Here is a 25,802-nt window from a genome sequence, read left to right on the forward strand (position 1 = left end):
GCTGAAACCTGTTGGAATACTATGTCGGGAGTATACGATTTCTCCTCGGATAACCTCAAAAAGTGTGTCCTGAATTTAGATGTGAAAATAATAGTGGAGGCCTACGAGCCTCTTTTCTCACTCTCTGTTCCTGAAGATGACTCCAGATGTCAATGCAGCTTTCAGCACAACTGCTATTAAAAGTACCTACATTATTGTATTACAATTGTACCAGTTCTAAATTTACATTAAAGATACAGTGTAGGAGGTCTCCTTATGCCTGGGTGCCAAAGTCTGATTTTAGGAGAAACTAGCTGCGTTACCTGTCTGGGTGCAGTGTAGTTACCCCCCCCCCCCCCTTGCAACTTTTCTTTGATATGTGGAATAGCTTGAGGTGACGTAATTAAAATATATGCTGGAGGCTGCAAGCATGCTCCAAAGCACAGAGGTTGATTTCAATATGTGGGACTGTCAGGAAAAAAAAAAAAAGTAGTGGTCTTTATTTTGTGTAGACTTGGATATGTAGCAATTTCCTGCTATAAATGGAGAAGTATTGGCAAGAACATAGATGTCGTCTGTGGTAACAATATACAACCATGCAAGAATAGCAAAACTTTACCGCTTCTCAATTTTGGATGGAATTGGCTTTCCAAAGCTGTCATAGGGCTTTACAATGCAATATTCCTCAGATGTATAATCTCTCAGTTGATACCTCTATCTATAAATGTGAATTGATTGCATTTAATGTTTCTTTCTTAAACCATCTTGCCCCCCCCCCCCAAATGCTCCTGATGTTGTAACCTCTGCATCTTGCTAAAAGGCACCTGCAGAAACTACTTGAGGAGTAGCTCCCCAAGAGATAGTGGCTCTGAAGTGCTCATTTGGTGTGTGAAGAGAAGAACTTTCCCTCTGTGACCTACATGTACCGATGGACATCGATCTCCATTGATCATTGCAATAGCTTGACCTGAATTTGAAAAATTAATTCTGGTGCAACTCGGGTTTGTAGGTGCTGCAGGTGAAGGGCTGTATAAAGTCAAAATAAAGACATTCTATCAGTAAAGTGCATCATTACTGCCACAGGGGTAAAGTAGCCCCTCCCTCTCATTTCCAGGAAATTTCATCCTGTGGATGATATTTGCCATTGATGTCATATGAGCCATTTCATATAGTTATACCTACCTCCCAGTATTGCCATGAAAAATCAGCAGACTTCTTTCATCTTCTTCACTTTCTTGAACATCCTGAGGCCTGTTCCATCTGTCTGATCGCATGATTTGTGACAGATCTGAAATATGTGTATTGTTCTTATTTTTATAAAACTAAAATATACAAGATACAGTATCACCTGAAGCTTAAGTAAGAAATAGAAGTTTTATGCAAGTCCTTCCTTCTGTGCTGATTTCGGAACAATGACAAGTAGCACATTCCAGAAAACAGTATTTTTCTTATTATGGGGGGGGGGGGGGCAGAGAGAGGGAGTAGATTCTATGAAATTTTCCAGTTCAAGAAGCCACTTCTGATACCGAGAAGAATTGACCAGCCCATATGCCTATTCTGGTAGCTATCCATTGTGTTTTTTCCAACGCCTGACCACTCGGGGTCACTCTTGGAATGGGCTGGTTGACTGTCCTATCTGTGCTAGACTGCTGTATGGTGTGCCTTTTTCTAAATCGCTCACTCGTGATCTCCCTCTTCGGGAAGTGCACCGCCAGACAACCTCCCGAGGTGATCTTCAGCTCCACTTCCTGGAACACTCCTGGCAGCACAATGGGGTCCGTTCACACTCCCGGGATGCCACTCGGGGCCCCAATGAATTTGCCACTGATGCATGCACAAACTTATTGGAGGTCTTTCAGTTTGTTGCGGTTTTGCTTTAAACTTTGTTCACACTGTGGTTATTATTATATGTCATACATGATTTAAAAATATACCTCCTTTTCATCAAATTTTTAAATCTCCCGTCTCTCCCTCTTTCTCACTCTCCCTCTCTCTTATATAAGATATAATAACATCAGTGCATGTTGTGTGCAATTCTTTAGTCTTTGAAATCAGTGGAATTTTGGCCAGAATACCTGTATTTGTGATATCAAACAATATAAAAAGAGAATGTCATCCCTAGATTTATGTTTCTTGTTACAAACATATATTATGGATGGTTGCCATTTGATTTGATTGCCAATGAGTTGTTTGTTTTAATCCAGTGAAAGCCATTACTTGCAATGGTTTACATGGAATCTGCCATTCAGTGGTGGGATATATCTGCTGGTACTCGCTGCATGGCCGATCTGTGCTGCGGGGAAGATGAGTATCATGTCATGTGATCGTCTCTCATCCGCTTCTCAGTGTGTGGAATAGAACCAGGATTGCATGTCGCAGTAGCTTCATCCCCGACAAAGAGTCACAAAAACAGCCTTGGCTGTAAAACTATCCACAAAGATTGTAAAAAAAAAAAAGTAAAAGGAGAGAGAGAGCTGCGAATTAAAAGTTCTAGGTGCATAAAAGAGGCCTTTATGTCTTATGCAATCAGAATGCAGCTAATGTCGACAAGATTTCTGCTATACCCTGACCCTACCTGTAGGCAGGGCATAATGAGAAGTGCACTGCATCCAACTTGTTGCATGTTGGAATGCATGCAAGTTAGACATGAAAGGAATCACAAAGGGCATTTGAGAGGGTAATTTGCATTGTAAATCAAGTCAGTTGAAAGTTCAGTTTTACATCAAATTGTTTCCAGAGCCTGATTTACATGCAGGATAAGAATGATGACTGTCTGGTATAGTGTTGTGGAAGTGGTACACAGCCGCCTACACACATTCCTAGGAAAATGAAACTACACTGTAGGTATCATCCTCCAATGTGACTCTGATCATGCCTGTAAGTTACTACATACTCCCAAGAAACCTTCCTAGTTCATTGGTACTTGATACCAGATGATTATGGCAAACTATTGTCTGTTGGGATGTTAAACGTTTCCTGTTGGGCATCTGAAAGGAACTGAATACTTTTCTACCATGTTTGATTATGTTGTGTACCTGAAAAGAGGGAAGGTGCTTAATTATTCTCATAGATGAGCCTTCTCTGAATCTCTGAACATCGCCACCATCACTACGGCAAACACTCATATTACCCTCGTGGTACTCCTCTAGCATGTACATCCACTGCTGCTATATCTCTTATTAAATACTTTTCATGACTGATAGCACCACCACTTCACATTTTACTGCTTCTACTTCCAATACTGTGAGTACTATACATTGTACTCCTGCAACAGTTGATGATGATAGTATCTCCTCCTGTATGTCTGTTGTCACTAATGGTGTCCTCTCATCTCTTTTTGGTATTCCTCTCCTTTTTCTTTTCTTGTTGAATTTGTTGATGTCCTCAGTTTCTCTTTCTTCACCTTTTTTTTTTGATGCATTTTTTTCTTCATCATCCTCACCAACACCATCATTGTCTTTATCATCATCGTCATCATCATCATCATCATCAGCATCATCATCAGCATCATCATTGATCATCATCATCGTCATCATCATCATCATCATCTTTGTTGCTGTCATCATCATCTCATCATCGATCATCATCATCATCATCATCATCATCATCACCATCGTCGTCATCTCCTGCTTCTTCATTCCTCTTCTTCTTTACTGTTCCTCCTCCTCCTCCATCTTTGTGTTCCCCTCCCATTCTATCATTCTTTTTTTTTTTCTCTCTCTCTCTTCATCTGTATCTTTCGACCCTTTATCGTATATCATCTTCAAGTGACTCATTGTCATCCTCACGCTCTTCATCTTTTGTGTTGAAATTATTGCCGGCTTGTGCCTGACAACGCCAACAAAAAATATCGCTTGAATCATCCTTCTATTGATGCTCTCCCATGCCAAGTTTTGTTCCGTTGCAAGTACCATTCACAACACTCTATTTTGGTCTTGAGTTACTAGACTTTTTTTTTTTTCATCCCTGCAAGTTTCATGCCAGCTTTGCAAAATGCTGCATCAGTTCTTCCACTATACTCATTCTAGTAGTTTACGAAAGCAGTGCTTGAAAATATCTTGTTGCATTTGTCATGTTTTCTACTTTTCCATTTTATATTCAATGCATTTGCAGTGTTGATATATCACCCTTTTTGTGGCCTCTAAACTTCCAACTGTAACTATTTAGTATCAGATTGATTCTTTCTCTCTAAAGTTCAGAATTAGTCTCTTCCATTGTCTTTTAGGATTATTGGATTGGCAGAAGTGCAACACTAAAAGTTGTACCAAAAAGCAGTGAAGCCAAGACTTGACAGCCTAGCTCCTTAAAAAGTTGATGATATTTAGCTCTACTCCAACTGTGTGCTTGTTGGGAGTGATGTTGCATATATATGCATTTGTGCTGTTTTGCTTGTTTCTCTGTTTTGTTTGGGAGTGATAAAGAGGTTGATTGTTGGCAGTGGTTGGAGTGGTTGGAGTGAGAGAAAACAACTGGGAAGAGTCTCGAGACCAGGCTATTATCAAAGTCTAGATGGAGGCGGGTCCAGAGTGCATGGTTCCTGATTGTTTCTGCACACGAGGTAAACTAGCGTCGGATTCACTGTGCCACTTCCTCCAAGCAGCCACAGTGTCCCATCTCTCCACGTGAAACAAATATTGCTTTTCCTGCCCGCTTTCTCCCGCGGACAAGATGTCTTCTCTCGGTCGACACTGGTGGTTGGTAGCAGCGTCATCTCTGCACAGTACTGTTGCTATGCCACAGCTCTGCCCTCAATGCAGGCATTCCTTCCCCCCCCCCCCATTGTGAACGTGATTGAAGTTTCACAATACCGATATCCACAGTGGATACTACGAGTAGTTTAGTTTAAAGAGGAGTGGAGAAACTAAGTACAATCAATGCTATTATGGGCTTTCACAGGAAATCCTTGTAGTATCTCACCTATTTGAGCTCTGTGCAGCTTTGTGAAGAACATAATGCTGTTAAGGCTACCCCACATCATCTGATACCCAATGTTGTTCCATGCAAAGCCATTGCTTCAGGCTTCATTTTCCTGGCATCTTTAACACCCATTGTCATTGATTGTGTTACATATTTCATCGAAATGGCACAAATTATTTGACATACTCGAACCAGGCCTTTACATGTAAAGTAAGAGAAGGATCTTCATTTTGATTTATTTCACTCTGGAAGAGACGTTATTTAGATGACTTTAAAAGTTGTATGAATTCTGCGATTGCAAACTTGTATTCAACATGACCACGACTGGTCAACGTTCAACTGAGCACAGTTCAAACCATGAAAAAAACATACATTTAACCATCCTGCACTGTACATTCAGAGAGTGGGTTTGTCTGTCTGTTCTTTTCATCAAGCTGACACGGCAAGGAAACAAGGATGATAAAACACCCCCTAGGTATGAAGTGGAAATGGGAGGTTAGGAAGTTGCTGTTCCTAGCATGACAAACATGTTTTCAGTGCAGAATCACACAGCTTGCTCATTCGGTACGCTCAAGCTGCAACCTTCCCCTGTTTGCTCCTATGTGTCCATTTAGTCTTTACCACCAGACTTTTGGTTTCCAATTCCCAATCATTTTTCTACTGTGACAATCTATCTTCGCTTTCGATCATGAATGAGGACTCCATTATTTTGTTAGTTAGGTACACACTGACATCCTTGAATCAGAAGTGAACTTTAGATTTCTCAAGTGGGCCATCTTGGAGGCACTGAAAAATATAAGGGTCTTGATGGTAGACTAGGAAGTTCAACTTTTTTTTTTCTTTACAACATGTATGGCAGTCTGTCTGTTGGTTTGTGCTTTCAACTTCAAGTTTCCTGTTATTGATGCGAGCTGATCATCCATTGTGCTCACTTATTTGTTAGCCATGAATACCACTTGTTGTAGCAGAGCCCTACTTTGTTGGCCGCCGGCCTGCCAGATTAAAGTTTGTTCATCCTGACTGCAACATCGTCAAGGCAAACTATGAAGTATCCAAAAAAAGGCGTGATGGGAAGGGATCAAACCATAGAAACATCTGTCTGGTAGTTGCGTGTTGAATTTATGTGTGTGGCAGAGATGAATTCACTAAAAATTATACGTGTCCCAAGTTGAATCTTTAATCACTTCCTTCAGTAACATGAAAAAAGAGAGCATGTCAAAATCTTATTCTATTTTATTTTTTTTTCATTCAATATATCATTTGGAGAGAGAGAGTCATATAATTTCTTGCGTATTACTGTTTTCTGATGTCTTTAAGGAAGCTACAATGGTAGAGGAGTCATTTTACTTCAATTTTTTTCCCCTCAGAAATGGATGTGATAGTGGATTTGTTCCTAAAACGTAAAGGTTTGCCAATTGTCAGAAAAACGACAACAAAACATGCTCCCTGCTTACAAGTGAATATCTAGGTGTTTATTTCATACAGATGTGTACAAATGTTCACATCATGCACTATTTGGAGGCAAATCCTATACTCGCCCGAGGTGACTGTGTGAAATGGATGTGTAACATCGTAGAGAAAAGTTATACTCATACAGAAAAAAATCTAACGTTAGTATTTTAGGGAACAGGTAATTCAACATGGCCCACAGTTCAGTGACAATGATCACAAGTTTGATAGAGTAGAAGAATCTGACCAAGATTTAGTGATCTTTCCAAGTCACAAGCATACCCTACCTCTCCTACCCCCCCCCCCATATGATAAAAACAGAAAAGAAAAGAAAGCACACCAGAAAAATAAGGAATGAATAATACCACGGTAATGTGCATGACCTCATGTTTCTATGCTTTGATGAAAACTTTCTCCATGGGAGCACCCAATGGCTTATTTTCACTTTGTGTTGCTGTGGCAATTTCTCTGGTTATAAACTGTCATGTAACTTGTTAGCATCCTATCTGCACACACACACACACACACACACTCTGACATAACCTTAACCACAGTAACAGCGAGTACTGCCACATCTCACAACGTGGCATACAGCTGTACACGTGCATCGCGCATAGGGCATCTCCCGCGTAGGTCGCCAGTGGGCCGCCTGTGATGCCTCGATAACGAACTTTGCATCCTAATCCGACCTGAGAAATGAATCATAAGAGAGACCTTCTGTGCTGTCGACTCAGACTCAGGGGTGGGGGGGGGGGGGGAGGAGAGGAAATGAGAAGAAAGAATAAAAAGAGAAAACTACTCCATGACTTTTTTTTGTAAGCCAGTGGGATGATGCTAATAATGATGGGTTGTGCAGCTAAAGAAATTGATTTTAAGAGAGCTGCAAAAGTTTGGCAAGAAGTTTGTAGATGTATCTTTTCAAAGGAAGTGTTTGTCTCTGATAGGAGCATTCATGTGATGACAGTATCCAACTACTGTAAAGCGATACATTTTCGTGGCATGAGATTTCTGTGAATTGCCACTGACACTCGATGCCTATTGTGTAGACAAGAACTTGTGCATGCATTCTAATCTTGCAAATGTTCACTCTCACAAAATTTGTTGGTTTACAGTATGACAATTTGGTTAGATGGGGAATAATTTGGGCTTCAAGTCACATGCTGTGGTATTCCAAGAGATATCAGGTACTAGAGCATCTCTCTTTGACTTATGGATAGGAACGTTGCTGGGGCACTACATGAGGAAAAATATGAGAAAATTATTTCTCTTTCATAAGTGTCACAGTTTACAATCGTCGTATTGTGTTTTGCACACATAAATTCTTTCCATTCAAAACATGTTTATCTTAGGGTCACATTTATGGACTTGTAGATCTCAAAAGAAGCACCACATCAACTGGCTGTGATGAACGTTCAGTAAATATCAACAATGATGATAGTACCAAAAGACTTCCATTGTACAATCTCGCTGAACAATGTAGAGCAAGTAGAGAGAAAGAGAGGGAGAGAGAAAAGACTCGTAGCGATGAGTAAACACCACTCTTTATCAATGAGACAAAGGCTTATCAGAGATGACTGACGCGACCCTCCCTTCCAGCCCGCAAAGAAAGAAAAAAAAAAAAAAAATGGGGGCAGACTGGGTGCTAAGATGAGAGCATGGACCTGGCTGCAGTGAGGCACTCGACCTGTGGGGTTGGGATGCTGCCGCTGCTGCTCCTCTTCGACAGGATGTTTTAATTTACTTGTGCCAATCTCCACATCCTCCCTGTTAGCGACTCTCCTCGCGCGGCTCTCTAGCCGCGCTAGAGAGCGAGTGAGTGAGCTCTCTCTCCCCCCTCTTTCTCTCTCCCTGCCGCCCCTCGCCTGGCATAACAACCTCCAGGAGCAGAGTCACATGATGAGGCTGGCCTGCAGGATGCTGTCATTTGAGGAGGGGGAGAGGAAGAGGGTGAGGAGGGGTAAGGGTGGGGGGTCAGAACAGTCAATGGGTGTGTGAGGCTGGAGCACAGTGAGCTGAAGATTGCAGCCATTATCCTCTATGCTGGATATCCTCCATTTTCCCCCCTTGACTTAAAATACTTAAAGATACTTATCCTCTCCCCCCCCCCCCACCCTCTTTATCTCTCTAATCACATGTCTCTCCTTAGCACTTGTCTCAGTTTCTCAGTAGTCTCATGTTCTTGTTCTGAGCAGGGAGGTGTGATGACATCTCCCCATTCTTTTTAGCATCATCTAACCAATCCTCTCCATTCCTCGATTGTCTTTGCTTGTGTCAGTAGTGTGTCCTCTCTTTTCTCCCTCTATACACTACGTTCCTTCCATCCCCCTATAGATGTCGTTTCTCACGTTATCTTCTATATTTTTCCCCCCTTCATCCACTTACATCCATGTATCCTGACCTGTCCTTCAGCTGTCTCAGTCTATCTTCGTCTTTCTCATTGTCGCTTTACCCTCCCCCTCTCCTCTCCCTCAGTTTCTCTTTCGTGCTGCCTTTGATGAATGCACCGAAAAACTTGGCCATCTTGCATCTGCTAACCTTGCAGCGATGAGTCGGTCATTGTCTCTTCCCATCTCGTGACACGTACTGGTTGTGCGCATGTTTTGCAGTGCGCTCCCCGCCCCTCATCTGCCTGGAGAGACAGCAGTGTAATCCTTACTTACGTACTTTTACTTTTACTGCTTCGGAAACGATGGTGTAGGTCAGGGCCTGTTCATTGATCAGGATTGTATCCTCGGCCACTCTTGATCCTTCCAACATATATATCCTGGGCTAATCTCATTCAAAATTGTATCTTAAAGTGATATTCTGACTGTATTTGCATGTGTTAAGGATGAGTTTCAAAGTTTCGAACAAGAGCAGAACCATGTGGTTGTTATTAACATGTGTGAAATGGATACACCACAGACAGATAGTCTGAGAGTGAAGAGACCCCCTTGCTCTTGCTGATATGTATGAAATATGTTTGTTTTTTTTTAGTTGCAAGACTTAGATAAGTTACTTAAACAACATGCCTCAAAGATGGCCCGGAGGAGATGGTATTGATCACTCCAGTTTGTCTTCCTTTGGTGTGGTTATTTGTTAGAAAACATTTGTCCACTTTGAGAGCGCTTGACAATTTAATCCTCAGCTTGAAACATGACAAAGTTGGACCTAAGAATCATTGGAGATGTTGAAGTGAGTAACTCAGGTCAGTTTTGTAATAACAAAATTGCTTCCAAGGGGCAGATCATGATAATGGGCTTTGCTTGGTAGTTGTAAGAAAATTCATAACATGATGTTTACTTTAAAGGTCAAAGTTCAACCTATGATTATTGAGTCCTCAGAGAATTTCAGTACAAATAAATGAAAGTATACACATAATTAGGCCTATAGTCACATAAACAGGACTGCATGCAATGCCTGTTACCAGAGGGAATGCAGTTAAGTTACAAGTGTGTAGTTTAATGTTGAATGGACTGCAGAGGCCTTCTTCCGAAAGAGTATTCTCATGAAGTGAAAACGTTTAATACCAACTTGGAGCTCGTGGTTCATTTCATGGGGTGTATCTTTGAGTTGCAGAAACACAATTTATCCTGGTCTGCCAAGTTCTGTCCCTCTTCCAAGGCCAATTTCAAGCTAATTTTAGGTAATCATTTTCATTTCTTGGCAACTGTCTCCCTCCGTCGGATGGAGGAAAAATGTTGGAGAGGAGGCGACGTCAGATAATTATGTATGGACGGATTTTTTTACTTTGTTTTCAATCTGTGTCGTAGCCATGTTGAACCTTTGTCAAGCTTTTAGACGCTTATCATGAGAGAGAGAGAGAGAGAGAGGGAGTATTCTTGTTGGTTCCCCTCATTTCACAATGATGAGACAGATGATTTCATATGACAGTATAATTAATTGTCAGTGAGGCCTGGGCTGAGATGAATACACGCAGTTGGTAGTTGTTAGTGGTCTTTTATTTTGTCAGTTTGTCAAAGAAAAACAACAACACAAAGAACAATAATCCAGACATAAGAAGAGTTGATATCCTTACCCTTCAGAACAATCTTAAACCTATGGAAACAGTGTCACTTAAAGATGACTTAACTGGCAATCAATTCACAACTTTCTTATTCATGATTATTTTGTGATTTAACTCAAATTTTCATTTTGTTTATTATTTTCCTTTGTCACACTTCATGTTTTTAATTAAAAAGTTTCCTTGACATTGATCTTCTTGCCATGGTAGTACCTCTTACTTGCAATGCACATCCCTGTACAGTAGACCCCAGGCTATTCTGATGTTTGTAGCCAGCTTTCAAATTCAATTTTGTAATGACTGTGAGGCCTGTGAAGAGAGTGCGGCCCTCACTTTCAGTGATCCAAGGATACAATTTGTGAAGGTTTTGGCTTAGAAAAAAAAGTGTTCATAGTGAAAGAGATGGATATTTCTTTCTTCAAATTTTGAATTCTCAATACTTGTATTATACATAAGATTAAGATTGATTCAAGTAAAAACAAAATCCCAAAGAATTGTTGCCAAAGACTGTTTGCAAAGACTGCCAGCATGGATATGGGTATGTTGGACTAGAACACTGGGGAGTTGTTTTCCTGAAAGTATCACTTTTGTCTAGACCTTTAATATTTGACTAGGCTTTATGACACACATGTCATCAAATGTTATGTTCAAAGGGCATGTAATAAACACAGTTGTAATTTCATAATATTCCCCCAAACTTGCAAATTTTGAAATACAGTGTATTGTATATTGCTTGGGCACATGTAATCATAGGAAACACTCTGCAAAAATCACAAAATGTGTGAAACCTAAGTGTTTTACTTTTAGTATTTCAGTGCAGGTATAAATGACTCTTACATGGGTATTCACAAAGTGACAATGGTGATCATATGGGTAATCTATTATGGGAGTTTTCCATCATTTCCCGTCCTTGCATAGTTACCCGTTTCACTTCAGGTATAACCTTTTTTGCATACCTAAAAACTTTCATGAAGATCATCATGTCATTATGCAACCATGCAGACAACACAGGCCTTAGTCAGTGGGACTGTAGAGATATTTGATGGGATAGGTTACAGATTGTTGTGATAAACTGTGGAAACATGTGAGTATTAAAGAAAATGTACCCTCATCACTCATCATAGACACTACATGGTAATAGAATGATTGGTTGCAGCAAATTAGATTCCATCAAAATATTTGAAAAATTTCATATTTATGTAGGCCTATACCACTGGCCACCAGCAAATGTGCATGTGAAAATCACCAATGTGGTAGCAGTCAAGAGTTGTAGATTTTTTGTTAAAACTGGGAGGCAAGTAGCCATGCAATCACTGTGTGATAACGATGTAACCACAATGACAATTTTGCCACAACAGTTTACTGTAGCATCCAAGGACTGCAACCTTTTCTTGATGTCCATTAAGACTACAACAACTAGTGGCTGCTGGTCTGGGCCCCATTTCATAAAAGATGTTAGGATAGCAACTCTTGCTGGAATGGCAACTTCCCGTAGCAACAGCCAATCAGGAGGCTGGAATTCCTGTTGTTACCATGACAATTGCCATTCCAGCAAGAGCTGCTAGCACCAACTTTTTATGAAATGGGGGCCTGCGTTGGAACAAGACATGGCCTTCGCAGCCACCCTCTACATGAAACAGCAGTGGTACAATTCTTCTGTCCATAACAAAGCCCTCTCGTGAATGTACAGTTTCTTGCAGCCACATATATATATAGGATGCGTAGGCAAGCTTTTGGGGCACAAAACCTTTCACAAAATGTCACATTCAAGGCCGCTCCTGTAGGGTGTGTTATTTTCACATCACCTATTCCATTCGTGGTTGTGACTATGCTATGAGAGTATGCAATGTAGGGATTGTCTTCTTTTTTCTTTTTAGATAAATATATACAAATATTAGATAACTGTAGATTTAGTACAGTAGTGCTGCTATTTTGTACCGGTACCTATGTTTACATTACACCATATGAATAACCTCTTTCTCAAACATCTTCATCTTAAGCATACAACTTCACTGCTTCATCAAGAACTTGAAGTGCTGGCGCTTTGTTGTTGAAAACTTTACTATGGTTACACTGTAAGTCTGTGGAAATTACCCTTCACTTAAAGCAGGGGAGGACGCGAATGCTGTGCTTATGCAATGATATCTCAATCTAGCCACCCTAGGATTATGCCCAATGGTTAATCTGTACTTTATGGAGAAATTCAGCGCTCTTTGTGAACATGAGAATTTGACACACATCCTGACTGCGTTACAAATCTAGGGTGTGTTCGTAATGTAATATTCATCTTTGCTCGCCTCGCCTGATACTGTCTCTCCCTCGCCCCTCATTTCTCTCTCTCTCTCTTTCTCCTCTGCTGCTGCTGTTGCCCTGATGAAATAGTGCACATAGCCCTGCAGTTACCATGGTAACAGTGGGGGTTACATGTCAGGCATTGGGGAGTAAGATTTATTCATAATCTCTCGCAGTCCTTGAGTTTTTGCTGTTTCCCCCTCTCCCAAAAAGTTTCGCACTCTGCATCAGGCGCAATTCTAAAGGATGGATAGTGTTGCCAGCCAGTTCTGTGCTTTCTGTGAAGAATTGTGTTATGTGTTCACATTGGTAAATTCATTTGGAGGTAGCGAGCTATCAACTTTTTTTTTTTCTGTGGCATGGTAACAAAGCCTGTACATTAGTGCAGTTATTCTACTCTAAAGGGACATATGTACAAATTTTGCATTTATCACATGCCAATTCATGTATTCTTATTCATCTAAGGAAGTTTCGAGTGATGATGGCATAGGGATATATATAATTATATGATAAATGATAATATAATTCAAATATTTGTGAAGACAAAAGACATACAATCAGGTTGTTTATAAATGAAACCATATCAAAGGTGTCATGTATTTCTTCAACTAAAGTATGTTCATTGTTTCATGTAAACAAATGACATGTATTTAGATTTCATTTGGGCATGCACAAGTTACATTGTACTTAATTTGTTTATATGCAATTGTCATATTATATGCTTTGGCCGGAAATGAAATAAAATGAAATGAAATGAAATGAAATGTATAGGAATCCACCAAGAATATTTGATGAATTGGGTTTTTAAATGTCAGGATTGGCTAAAAGATTTTGTTTAGCATCCAGGTGAAACTCATAAACTATGGATTGATATTGTCAACTCCTGTCCTGGTAGTTTGCTGTGTGCATTTTTAAAAATATATTTTAATATGTACACACATCTATTTTATGTGTTTGCATAATGAATATGTAAGCCTATCAAATGCGCATATGACCTGTAGCTTTATCAATAGGAACCTGTACTGCCAGAGATAATCTACCATAATGTATGACAATTGTAGCTGTAATACTAAATTTGGGTTTAACTACATACATGAAGTTTCAAAGTATCTTTTGAATCACTTTTTATTTTCTTCACTTTCAGTCCTGAGTTCTTTCAGTTTTCTGAAGAAAAAGGGTCCAGATTTTGTTGTTGACATTTTATATGAGAATGTCCACAATTTTGCCCATGATATTGAATCTCCATTGGGGGGGGGGGGGGGGATTACCAGTCTTAGTTGCAGGGTCCATTTAGGCATGGAGAACTTCCACAGCATTTTGCCAACAAGTGTTACCCCTGTTTCTACCTTACCCCTCTCCCTCTGCTCACCCTGTTCTACTCCCTGTTCCCCCTTCCCCCCTCATTTCCCCCTCCCCTTCTTTTCTCCCCCTCCCCCTTGCCCTTCTTATCACCCCTCCCCTCACTTGCTCTCCCCCTTTCCCTGCCCCTGGAGAGATGGACAACCCTTGACAAGTTTTTGATGGATGTGTGTCCTCTCCCTCCTCTCTTCTGGGTCCTAGTGGTTCTCTGTGTTGCATCAGTCATCATTACATCATCATCTTAGCATACAATGCACTGACAGCACCGCTTCTCACACTTGACCCAGTCCCCGAGCTGGTTCAGTGTCTGATTTTGAGCCATAGCAGAGAAACAACACAGAACACAACTTTTTCTTTACAACAACCACATGCAACCAAGACAAAATAGCAGCAATACATTTAGTGTACACTGTGCTTATAAAAGCAAACACAAAAAGAGGAAAAAGGTTGTGAGCCCCTTCTACACCACTGACTGAATGCCACACATCCATAGCCATCAAATCCGTAGGAGATTTGCAATTGTACCACAGTGCGGTTAGATGTCGTTTCAGTCGTGAGCCTCACCCATGAACGTGTTTTGAGTGTGCCCGCCCGTCCCAAAGTTCCAAACATGAGAGCCCACAACGCCTCCCCCTTCTGGGGTCCTTCCCAGCCATGCAGCCTGAGCAAAAGGCAGACGTTGAGTCTCATTTTCGTCAGCTTGGAATTGACCCCGGCATTCCTTCTTTAATTACAGTAATAAGTTACACGTTAATCATCATGATATCGAGGTCCCTTGCTTACTCTCTTGCATAGGGTTTCCCAGCAAGTCAATATTTCCTACTTTCTGGCAGGCCTGAGATCTGTGAGTAAAATCAAAATCTGTTTGTTAAACCGCATCGCAAATACTTTCACATTTGCATTTTCGTGTATTTTTTCCATTTTAGAGGAAAGCAGTATTATGATTATGGCTCGCACATGTTTATTTGTTTGTTTGTTGTTGTTTTTTCTTCTGTGGAGAAACAGGCTGCACTTTTTTATGTTCGACTACAGTAGCCATTGACTGAGTCTGACTAGACCCTCATGTTTCTGTAAATTGCCAGTCTTCGAGACTGATTGGAGATTTTGCAGTAGGTTTTTGTTCTTTTATTTGGGTTCTGACTTTTAATGGCTTCTCAGAACAGAAGTTTCTGGAGTTTGGGGTTGGCATAATCTACTGAAAATCTAAAGAATGTATGGTGACAATTCATTGTCTGTTTCCTTTCCCTTTCTGTTTCCTTTCCCATGCATTGCTCATTGAGATCGTGTGCGATGATTGTGTGTGTTTTCCTTGTCATTTTTGCAGTGAGAAGATACGGCAATGTCTGTTGCATCTCAATCTAAAATCTCAAATGAAGCCATCACATTTCGGTGCCTTATAAAGTATTAGCAACAGATTCTGTAGAGGGCAGCCTGCTATATTCAAAGATGTCAAAAAGTTGTCAAAGATGTCAATGAATAAACAAGTACAAAATCTAGATTTTCACCACAGCCTTGTAGAATGCATATGTGTATATGTTTTTCTCTTAAAATGAGTATATGTAGGGTAGAATCTCATACGTTTTCTTCAATATTGTTTTTTTCTTTTCAGAACTCAATGAAACGGCGACGGCCATTCGAATCACCGGAGTCACTCACGTGCCAGGTGTGTGGCGTGGAGTTCCCGACGGCTCATGAGCTGACGCTGCACGTTCGCACCCACAACACTGCAAGCTCGCACTCATGCAATATCTGCGGCAAGAAACTCAGCTCCACCAGTTCCCTGGATCGGCACATGCTCATCCATTCCGGGGAGCGCCCGTTCACCTGTCCGCTCTGCTCCATGTCTTTCACCACCAACGGCAACATGCACCGACACCTTCGGACCCACGAGAAGGGTGGCGAGCTGCCACCTCCAGACTATGTGGTGAAGCACGACTACGCCAAGCCCCGCAAGCGAGTTCCCTCCAGGAGAGTGTTGGAAAACATAGATGCAGATTACTCCCCGCAAATGGAGAACCAGTCCCCTAAGAAGAAGCTGAATGTAGGTGAGAAAAAATTGGTTGAGAAAAAGGTGACAACCATCTTGAAAGTGCCTCTTGCAAAGAGCATCCAGAGTGAAGAGCTACCTCCGTACATCTCGGAGCAACCAATGGATCTGTCCAGTGATGCAAAGGAGCAGGAGGAGAGTGATGTTGCTGGCGAGGAGAAGAAAGAGGAAGAGCTCTTGTGCCCTATATGCAATAAGACATTCTTGTGTCGGTACGGACTCCAAACACACATCGAGCAACATCCCAACAAAGTACTGAAGTGCAGGATATGTGACGCGTCTTTCAAAAACCAGAAGGGCCTTCGCATGCATGTTCAAATGGCACACAGGAAGAATAAGTCGAACAATTTCTCGAAGCAGGCCCTCTCCAACATGATGGCCGAGAAGGCAGGTCTGACCATGTCTGAGCTGAGTTTTGTTGAATTCTCTTCCCCTAAATTTCCCCTCATCGCGCAAGTGTGGTGTGAGAAGCATTCCCCGCAAACAAACAACATGGAGAGTAAATGTACATACAGTGAATGCAATAAAATGTTTCCATGTCAAAGTGCCTTAAAGCTACATCAGGAAAAATCACATTCCAACAGCCAGGATATGATTACAGATCTCACTGACAGCGAGGATAAGCTGGCTGAAAATGAGGAAGCTGCACGCCAGGAGTTTCTTGCAGCCCTGAATTTGAAACCACGTTCTCCTCCGCAGTCACCTGAGAAGACGAACCAACCGGAAACTGCCGACAGTACGCGCTCAGCACCAATACTCAACAGTATGCTTAACAGACCAGCTCTGTCACCTTCAGAGAAAGGGAATACCTCATTGCTCCAGCAGCAGCTGCAAGCCTCCCCTCTTCTTGCTGTTAAGCATTTCTCCAATCCCTTGGCTGCTCAGATACCCCCACGTCAGAGTTGTGCGGCACCACTGAAGTTGTCCCCAGTCAAAGGCATGACAGCAAGCAGCATCCTTCCATGTGTCAAAGCAGAATCAAAGCTCTCTGAGGCTGCCCAGGCAGTCAACCATAGTAATACTGAACCTAAGTCAGGAGACATTGCTCAGGAGATGCACACACCAAGAGAGTTTGCCAAAGAGGACCATCAGGATCAAGATGGAGAGGTATCCTTGACAGAGACCGATGGTGCCTATGCAGAGTCCCTTGAGGAAATTGATGAAGAGCCATGTGATCTTTCTTCACCTTCCAATAAAAAGAAAGGTACCCATGTCTGCAAATACTGCAAGAAAGTCTTCCCTTTTGCCAGCACCTTGAAAGTCCACACCCGTAGCCACATGGGTCTCATGCCTTATAAATGCATGCTGTGTGAATATGCCAGTGCTGATAAGAGCACACTTGTTCGTCACATGCGCACCCACAGTGGAGAGCGTCCCTACGCCTGCAAGCTGTGCGACTTTGCCTTCACCACCAAAGCAAACTGTGAGCGCCATGTGAGAAAACGCCATGAGAAGAAAACCAAAGAAGAGGCTGAAGAGGTGATCATCCACAACCCAGTTCCAAAGCATGAAAATGAAAACAAGTACAGCTCTCCATGCACAGTCTGTAAGATCTGCAATAGGGATTTCAAGTTTTTCAGGGATCTCCAGAATCACTTGCGAGTCCATGAAAAGACACCCCAGAAGCCCTTCACGTGCACCAAATGCCAAGTAGGGTTCAGCAGCCTCAGCAATTGTGCTCGCCACATCTTGAAACGGCACACTGAAGTCAATTCAGACGAGGTCGAGTCTTTCATCACTGTTTATCAGCATGAGGAGGAGGAGAGTGCACCTATCATCAAGGATCTGAAGAAAGAATCAACTTCTGACTCCCCTGTCTTGAATGATCAAGGAGAGCAGGTTGAGCCTCTAGATTTCAGTTTGAAAAAGAACCAAGAGGAGAAGAGCAACTCTGCTATTCCCACTCAAAGAAGAACGTCAATATACACTGAGGATAGTCCAATAGATTTGTCCATGCCAAAGTCAGATCTTCCTCAGAATCTGACTGTAAGAACGACCAGTTCCGCAGGGATGTATCGCTTTAAAGAGGTCTACAGGAAGTTCTACAGTGAGACCATTGATGCCTTAGTTTGCCCCCACTGCACAATGACATTCCAGCGTGGTACGCATTTAAAGACTCACATTCGCAGCCACACAGATGAAAGGCCATTCCGCTGCATGTATTGTGCAGCAGCTTTTACTTTCCAGACAAATCTAGATGCCCACATTATGCGTCGACACAGTAATGTAGAACCGCAGAAAACCCAGCAGTCTTTCATTCCCAAGAGTGCTACACCTATGCAGTTCAAGCTCATGGCCAAGTCTGCGTCTGGTTTGAGGTATTCTCCAAGAGCACCAAAGACTCAAATCCCGATGGTGTCACCAAATACGCCTGTCGGTGCCTCTCAGCAGGTTAAGCTTGGCCCTTCACCCCACAACAGCATGGGTTCAGACTCGAGTGGAGAACTGGCCAGCGTAAGCAAGATGCTAGCTGCTACTGATTCAAATCACTTCAAACCATTCCTGTCCCCACCAGAAACAAGATCTCCTATCACAGTAGGCGAAATTTTCCATCAAGCAGACAGTGACAGCAAGGATGATGAGAGAGATGAGATATTTGCCAACATCACGGGAGAGCCCCCAGAAATGAGGGCAGACGGTGATGCTGATGAATCTCTTGAAGGCGATGATGATAACAGTCAGATGGAACACTTTGCCGATGACTCCATTGATTTAAGTACATCTGTGAAACAGGAGGATACATCTTCAGATCAATATTTACCTGAGTATGAGCAGGAAGGTGAGCTACAGATTGTGGAAGACCAGTTAACAGAGGAGCAGAATGCTGTTAAGAAGGAGGAGGAGGACAAGAAAGAGAAAAAAGGAAACAAGTTTGAAAGCAAGCAGTGTTGTCCCTACTGTGGACGTCGTTTCCCGTGGATCAGCTCCTTGCGTCGCCACATCCTCACCCATACTGGTCTCAAGCCATACCAGTGCCCTCAGTGTGGGGCCAACTTCTCCACAAAGTCCAACTGTGAGAGGCACATTGTACGGAGACATGGTGGTGCTAGACCTGGCAGCTTAGGAGGCACTGTTCCAGGCGGTCAAGACCAGCCCTTCATGTGTCCAGAGTGCAAGGAGTTCAAGTGCACCACCAGGACGCAGCTTCAGTCCCACTATGAACAGAGCCACCCACACATCAACTTCTCAACCATCTACCCAGAGGCTAAGAAGGTGGCTTCCACATCCATAGACATTGTGAGCAAGAAGCTAGAGAGCAAACTGACATCAGATACACCTCTGTGCCTGTCAACAACTGGTGATGCTGCAGACAAGAAATTCAAAAGTGATGCCCACACAGACTTGTCACTACAGTCTAAATCAAATTTCAAGAAAAAGTCAAAGCCTAAATTCAATGCACTGAAAGTGAAGATGTTCGTGAATAAAAGCAACATTGCTGCAGCTGCCACAGACCTGTCTGTGTCCTCACTCACTCCAGCTGACAATTCTACTGCAGAAAATGAGGAAGAAGGGCTTGCTAATGGTGGCACAGAGTATGAAGATCTTGCTGATGGAGAAGAACAGAGGGTAGCTGAAGCCGACGATGATGTAGATGATCAGGCAGGAGAGGGAGACAAAGACCAAAGTGAGAGAAATGATGCTGAAGATAAGGAAACAGAAGATGATCAGCAGGGTTCAGAAGATGGCGAGCAAGAATGCTCATCCAAAGTACCTTCGGGCTCTCAAGCACTGTCCCAAGGGAGCCAATCAACAAATCCACGACCCACTAAGGGGAAGAAAAGTCGGGCCCAGTTTGAGTGTACCCAGTGCTGCAAGCGGTTTAAGACTGCACTTACTCTTGAGAGACATGAGAAGGTACATGAGGTGGAGCATCCATATCATTGCACGGACTGCAAAGCCACATTCACCACCAAGTTTAATTGCCAGAGACACATGATAAAGTTACACCGGAAGAAGAAGGATGAATTGAACAACACCGACTTGCGAGAAGATTGCGAGAGCAGCTTGAAAAATGGACTCGTGAATGGCGAAGATGTGAAGACTGGCAGTAGCAGGAATGCCGGACACCCTGATCAGGAGCTTGAGGTCATGTCTAACACTTCCCTTAATCTTGGTGACAGCGTTAGTGCAATGGGAGATTCATTGAGAGACAGCAGGAATGGCACACCCGTTTCTTTCAAGGCCGGTGAGAGCAACAGGAAGAGATCTGGTGGCTCCCAAGCAGTGAAGAAGACCAAGTGCCCCAAGCTGGACGAGGCCCTGATGTCGGGGGCTGTGATTGACCTACAGGGAAACAGTGACAAACTCATGGCTGTTGAGAACTGGCTGAACTCGGACATTCAACTCAAGAATGACGAGGTAAACGGCTATGCTCCAGAGGGTTACGAGGATGGCATCCCCGTGCTGAATCCTAGGTCTCCAACCTCTTCACAGGATCGGGACAGCCAGAGGAGTGCGGGCAAGAAATCTGGACAACAACAGCAGAAGCAGCAGCAGCAAGGATTGTACATGGCAAGTTTCCTGGAAGATGAGGACTCCCTTGTGGCGCAGGATGTTGCCAACCCATCGGATGTCTTTTCTGGAGGGCAGGGTGAGGAGAAGAACAGCGACATCATCTCAAACTTGCTGGGCATCCAGGATGCGTCAGTTTTAGATCAAATGTTGGAGTCTGCTGATTCTGCTGCAAGACTGCTAGGTGTCGCTGACAGTTAGATTCAAGTCATCTTGGTGCATTTACGATTGTGTTGCTGCAGTTGTGTACCCTGATGTGACATTTCTTGTACATACCTATCTCAGTCAACAGTACCAACTCTAAGATTCTGTGTGTTAAAAAGTGTTCCAGTTGTTTTAATCAACAAATGTTAACATCGTAAAAATGCAGAGAAATATTTGGTGTATCTGGTATCAATACAATTGTGACATGTACATTCCTAATTCGTGTAAACATTTGATTACCACTTTTTACTTGATACCAGCTTTCTTGGTACCTTCTCTTTTCTATACACGTGTACAATGCTTGAAAGTTTACCTACCAAATCTAAATCCTTCTTCCATATATTTTCTTGCTTTCTAATTCACACATTCCAATGCCTTAGTATCTCTTTTCCAGATTGACTGCCTATTGGTCCTTTGTGCCTTCTATCCATTCTGTATCATATTAAATCTTGTTTAAACCTTCTTTTTTTTTCTGAGACTTGTGATGCAATATATACAAAGATATAGAAATGTATGTCTATATAATGTTATTGTCATGAAATTGGGCTATGGAGAAAGCACCTTGAAATAGTGAAGGTACAAGATTAAGATCTGCATTATTGTTTCAGAGCTTTCTCTCCAAACATTGGGTCGTGTTATAATTGAGAAATTTGTTGTTTTTTGTTGTTGGTTTTTTGTTTTTTCTTAATGACTGTTGTGTTCCCAGTATGGATAAAAGATATGGGTAAAGATGGGATTGTCTTTGCTGTCATTTCAATGGCACATGAATCATCATAGCAGTGAGATTATGTTGACATGAAAATTATTAGAGAGTCTTCCTCATGTCATGACTATTACTATGTTGAAATGGGGAAAAGTGCTTCATTTTTTTTTTCGTGGACTAGGTGGTGTGACCAGTGTACTTATTAGTATGAACAGAGTCTCCACTGTACAGAAATGACTAATGAAAGGATCACACTTTTCTGCTCAAAGTACAAACTTTCAACATTTACTGTGCAAGATTAGGCATGGAAAGGGTCAATTTTTGTCTTGTGATTTTTAAAGGAGTGCTTTTGAGGAATATTTTGTAATTGTGAGAAAGTAGAGATTTGAACACAGTAAACACATTTATATTGGCCAAGAGGCAAGTACAATAGGAAAAGCAAATGTTTGATAACAATGAGAGTTACAGTGGTGCTCAAAGCCGAATATTTAATGTTCTTTCTGTTTATCTTGCTGTACAGAAAGCCTTGTGAGAGTGTTGAACAAAGAACGAAATAAGCATGCACATTTCTCTAATATATTCTTTATTTCACTACTTAACATTATGTCCATGCACTTGTCATGTATATTTCTGTAGTCATGCATGCTTTTCAGTAAGATTTTGAAAATACAGCTGCAATATCTTTTGCTGAATGAGTCCAAAGGAATCACGCTGATCAGGAGTTTTGTGGAGACACTTTAGTGCCAAGAAATTTTGTGACGCTTTCGCTCACTGTTCACATTCTTTGAAACGTTCCTAATGGGAGACAAATAAACTTTTTTTTTTCAGATTCATTATGGGTGCCTTTATCATAATGTAACAGAGAATCACTTTTTTTTTTTCAAGGCATAGATTAACATTTTGTTAAGTCTTTGAATGTGTAAATTGATAGGTATGTTGAAAATACATGCATAGGTAACATTGGAAGATAAAGGATATTTCTTGTACAACTGAAACTTGAAATAAGGTTTTTTACATATTCCCCATTTCTTTTCTCTTTCTCAGGTTTGTATGTACTCATTGATAGGTGATCAAAAGTAGGGTAAATATATAATGTATGTGTGTGTGTGTGTGTGTGTCAACACGATATTAGAATGTAGAGTGTCAGAATTCTAAGTAAACATGCATTTAGTGTGGAGTATATACCATTGTTTTCATGTGTGTTGTAAGTATTAGTTTGCCAGTTTTCCTTGCTTCCACAGCAGAAGGGCTTGTAAAAGCTCTGTAGCCTTTCTCCTGTATTTGGAAAGTGACGTATAACCACATTTTAGCAACTCACCTCTTATATAGACTTGAATTTGAATGGGATATCTGTATGGCATAGTGAAGTGTTTATCATGCTGCGTGTAATTTTGACTCCTTCATTTGATGTCCCTCTTCCTGTTGACACTTATATTGAAAAAAAAAAAGTTTGATGTTGTATGTCTGAGCTGTATCAGTGTGAGGTCATGGAAACACTGAGCAATGCCTTTCCTGTATCATCAGGGATGTAAGTTAATCTTTGCACAAATGGTTGAGATCTTCCTACAACAGTGTTTTGAGTGATAAATGGGACACTTAAAAAGTCTGAGTTACCTTGCAATTTGAGATGTCATTTTACTGTGAAAAGCAAGACTCCAATTCATAAAAGTGTCATGTAACTTATATACAACTTCCACTGTACATCGTGTAAAGTGTTCGTACCACACTCTATTTTTTAATGGTTGTGTCTGGAGCACTGTAATTTTGGAGCAGTATTGTGGATTGTCTTGACACAGATTGTAGAAAAAGCAGTTTGAATTCATTTTAGAGACCACCTGTTTTAGTCCTGTGGTGAACTTGGTGTAAAAAGGAACTAAATGGTGTTGGCTCTTTGAGTTACAGCGATTGTAATAGACAAAAATATCACATTATCTTGGAACAGAAGACTCATTTAATCTTAACAGACTTTCAAACTCCAATCCGTGTACTTTTGTGGTGTTTTTGTTTAACTTTTAGTTTTGCTGCCTTAAATGTTTGACTATTATTAATGGCACAAAAAGGAGAAAAGATAAGCAAAGATGAAGTCTGCTCTGGTCTTTGCTACAGTGCCATTCTGTCATCAGTTGAGTAGCACAAGGGTGTTAATTATATCTGTAGAACTTTCCACCCTCTTAACATCCTTGTATTTGTCAACCTAAGATATGACTTGTCCCTCTACTGGTTTTATTTGTCGCTCTGTGCTCAGTTGACTAATTTGTCCATGTATCTACTTGCACTGAGGAAGTGATGAACAGGATGAGTCATTTCCCCATCTGGTTTCTTGTGATGCGATCAAACAAATACCGGTATGTGAAAATGAATATACATGTATATGTCAAGTTCATATTGCTTCTTTGATGCATATTATACATCAGGATTTTCTCTTCTTTTTTCTTTTTTCTGTTACCGGTTGTGGCAATAATAGTCGTCATGTGTCGAGTTATATATTTGTACTGTTTGTGACAATTTCTTCGCAGATGAGAAGATGATAAGAGAGCAACAACGAAAGCAAAGCAGCTTTGCTGCATCGTATGTAACTCTTGAATATCAACAGCACTATACTCTTGCAGTGATACCCACTTGTCTTGTATGTCTGTAATTACTAAGCAACCATGATAACGTCACATTCATTCTCACAGGTGCATTTTGAAAATAGATGGTTGCCCTTGTATGGCATGTGTAGGAGAAGAACATTGTTTATGTGGTTGTTGTTGTTTTAAGTGTGTGTCTTGGGCCATAAGTGGCTAAGAAGTATTAGTCTTTTTTTATGCCTCTATCCTGAAGGGTGCCCAAGGCACTATTTCTCATGAATTAAGGTCACCCTACAGAAGGTGAAATTGTTATTGTGTTTTGAGCGCAGCTTTGGATTGTTTTCATTTACAGACAGCTACTGGTATCAGACATAGCATGTTAGCAAATGCTGAAAGTCATCTTGTGTTCCCTCAAGAATAATCTATCAATCAAGCCAGGCGTGTTCACACTCATATAAACATCATTATTGTATACCTGTGTTGAATTCCCAAAAGAAGGTGTTCCATATCCCACCCCAGTGTTCAGATGAGGTAAGGTACTCCAGCCACAAGAGCTGTGACAATGGTGAATGTGTGATATTAGGTTTATGTTATTTTTTTTCCCCCAAGAGCGGTGTTTCATGCATTCTAAAAAAAAAAAATGTTTTATCACTTCTGCGCATGTGACATGTCAACTTACCTGACGGTCTTCAGCAGTGTAGGAGCTCTTCTATGAGATTTTGTGTTCACGTTGGTTTGCATTATTGGCAGAATGATGAGAGTGCGAAGCACTTACAGATTATCACTACAAATGTAAAACAAACAAACATGATTGTTACATTGTACATGTGTGAAGAATAATTTATGAAGGACTATTTTCTTGATTTTCCAAGGGTGACTATAACTTTCAATTACCATGATGACCAGTTGGTTTGGGGTTTTTGCTCAGTGATCTTCACTCAACTGTAAACCAATATGAGCAAATCAAATTTGTTTTTATTCATTTTTTTTTTTTAATTGTGAATGATATATCAATGTGCTAGCTAGCAGGCCATTGTGTCAAATGATATGAAGTATTTACATAGTGTCTACAAGGGAAGCTTGATGCTGTTCTTGTCACTGAAAAGCAGTTGCACTGTATCACGGGGCAATGCTGGATGATTTGTCCTCCGCATCAAAATGTTTTTTCTCTCCAATGCGACCCGTCATCATGAACCATTTGTGCCTCTATTTATGTATATTTTTGTTCTCATATTCTCTGGTTGGTCAGTGGTGTTGTGAAACAAAAGAAAGAAAAATGTTTTTATCAAAGATGGCTTCCACTTTATGTCTTCCTTCACTTTGTTGTGGGTTGTTAAAAAGAGCATAGCTATAGGTCTTCCTGTAGAAGTGAATTGGCTTTTGTCAGGAAACAAACTAATGGGATTTATGCGGGTCATATATAACGTTATTTGTCAATCGCCTGGTGTAATAGGATGAAAGAAATAAAATCTTCTCTTTTTTTTAATATCATGAAATCACAAGAATTTGTGCACGTTGCTCATTCATACCCTGTTTGTTGTCATGGTGAATTTCTCAACTTGAGGCTCTGTGTTTGATGTGCATGTTGAAATTGCAAAAGGCTTGAAGGAGTGATAAAAAGGTGCATTGTACTCTGCGATGATCCAAAGGGATGTTCCATAGAGTGAAGTTTGCAAGATTTACGCTGTGTTTGAATTGTGTGTTGAAGTTCTAAAGGCGATTTTTTTTTTTCATCCAAAGGGATGATCTATAAAGTGGGCTGTCTGT

The 25,802-nt window shown here is 41.2% G+C and overlaps 1 protein-coding gene across 2 annotated transcripts in view; it reads left to right on the forward strand.

Annotated features, from left to right (window-relative positions):
• Positions 1–25,530, forward strand: part of LOC140233460 (uncharacterized) — a 65,695-nt gene extending 40,165 nt beyond the window's left edge. Inside the window, exons 1-2 of one of the 2 annotated variants that reach the window (XM_072313579.1) lie at positions 5,294–5,371; positions 15,609–25,530. In XM_072313579.1, coding sequence (XP_072169680.1) covers positions 15,615–20,759 — 5,145 coding nt within the window. In that variant the 5' untranslated portion in view covers positions 5,294–5,371; positions 15,609–15,614 and the 3' untranslated portion in view covers positions 20,760–25,530. Of the gene's footprint in view, positions 1–5,293; positions 5,372–15,608 lie in introns of those variants that run through there. The other variant, XM_072313577.1, reaches the window with a different exon arrangement.
• Positions 25,531–25,802: the final 272 nt, after the last annotated feature.

The sequence above is a fragment of the Diadema setosum genome, chromosome 9, assembly GCF_964275005.1.
Source record: "Diadema setosum chromosome 9, eeDiaSeto1, whole genome shotgun sequence".
Classification (NCBI taxonomy): Eukaryota; Metazoa; Echinodermata; class Echinoidea; order Diadematoida; family Diadematidae; genus Diadema; species Diadema setosum.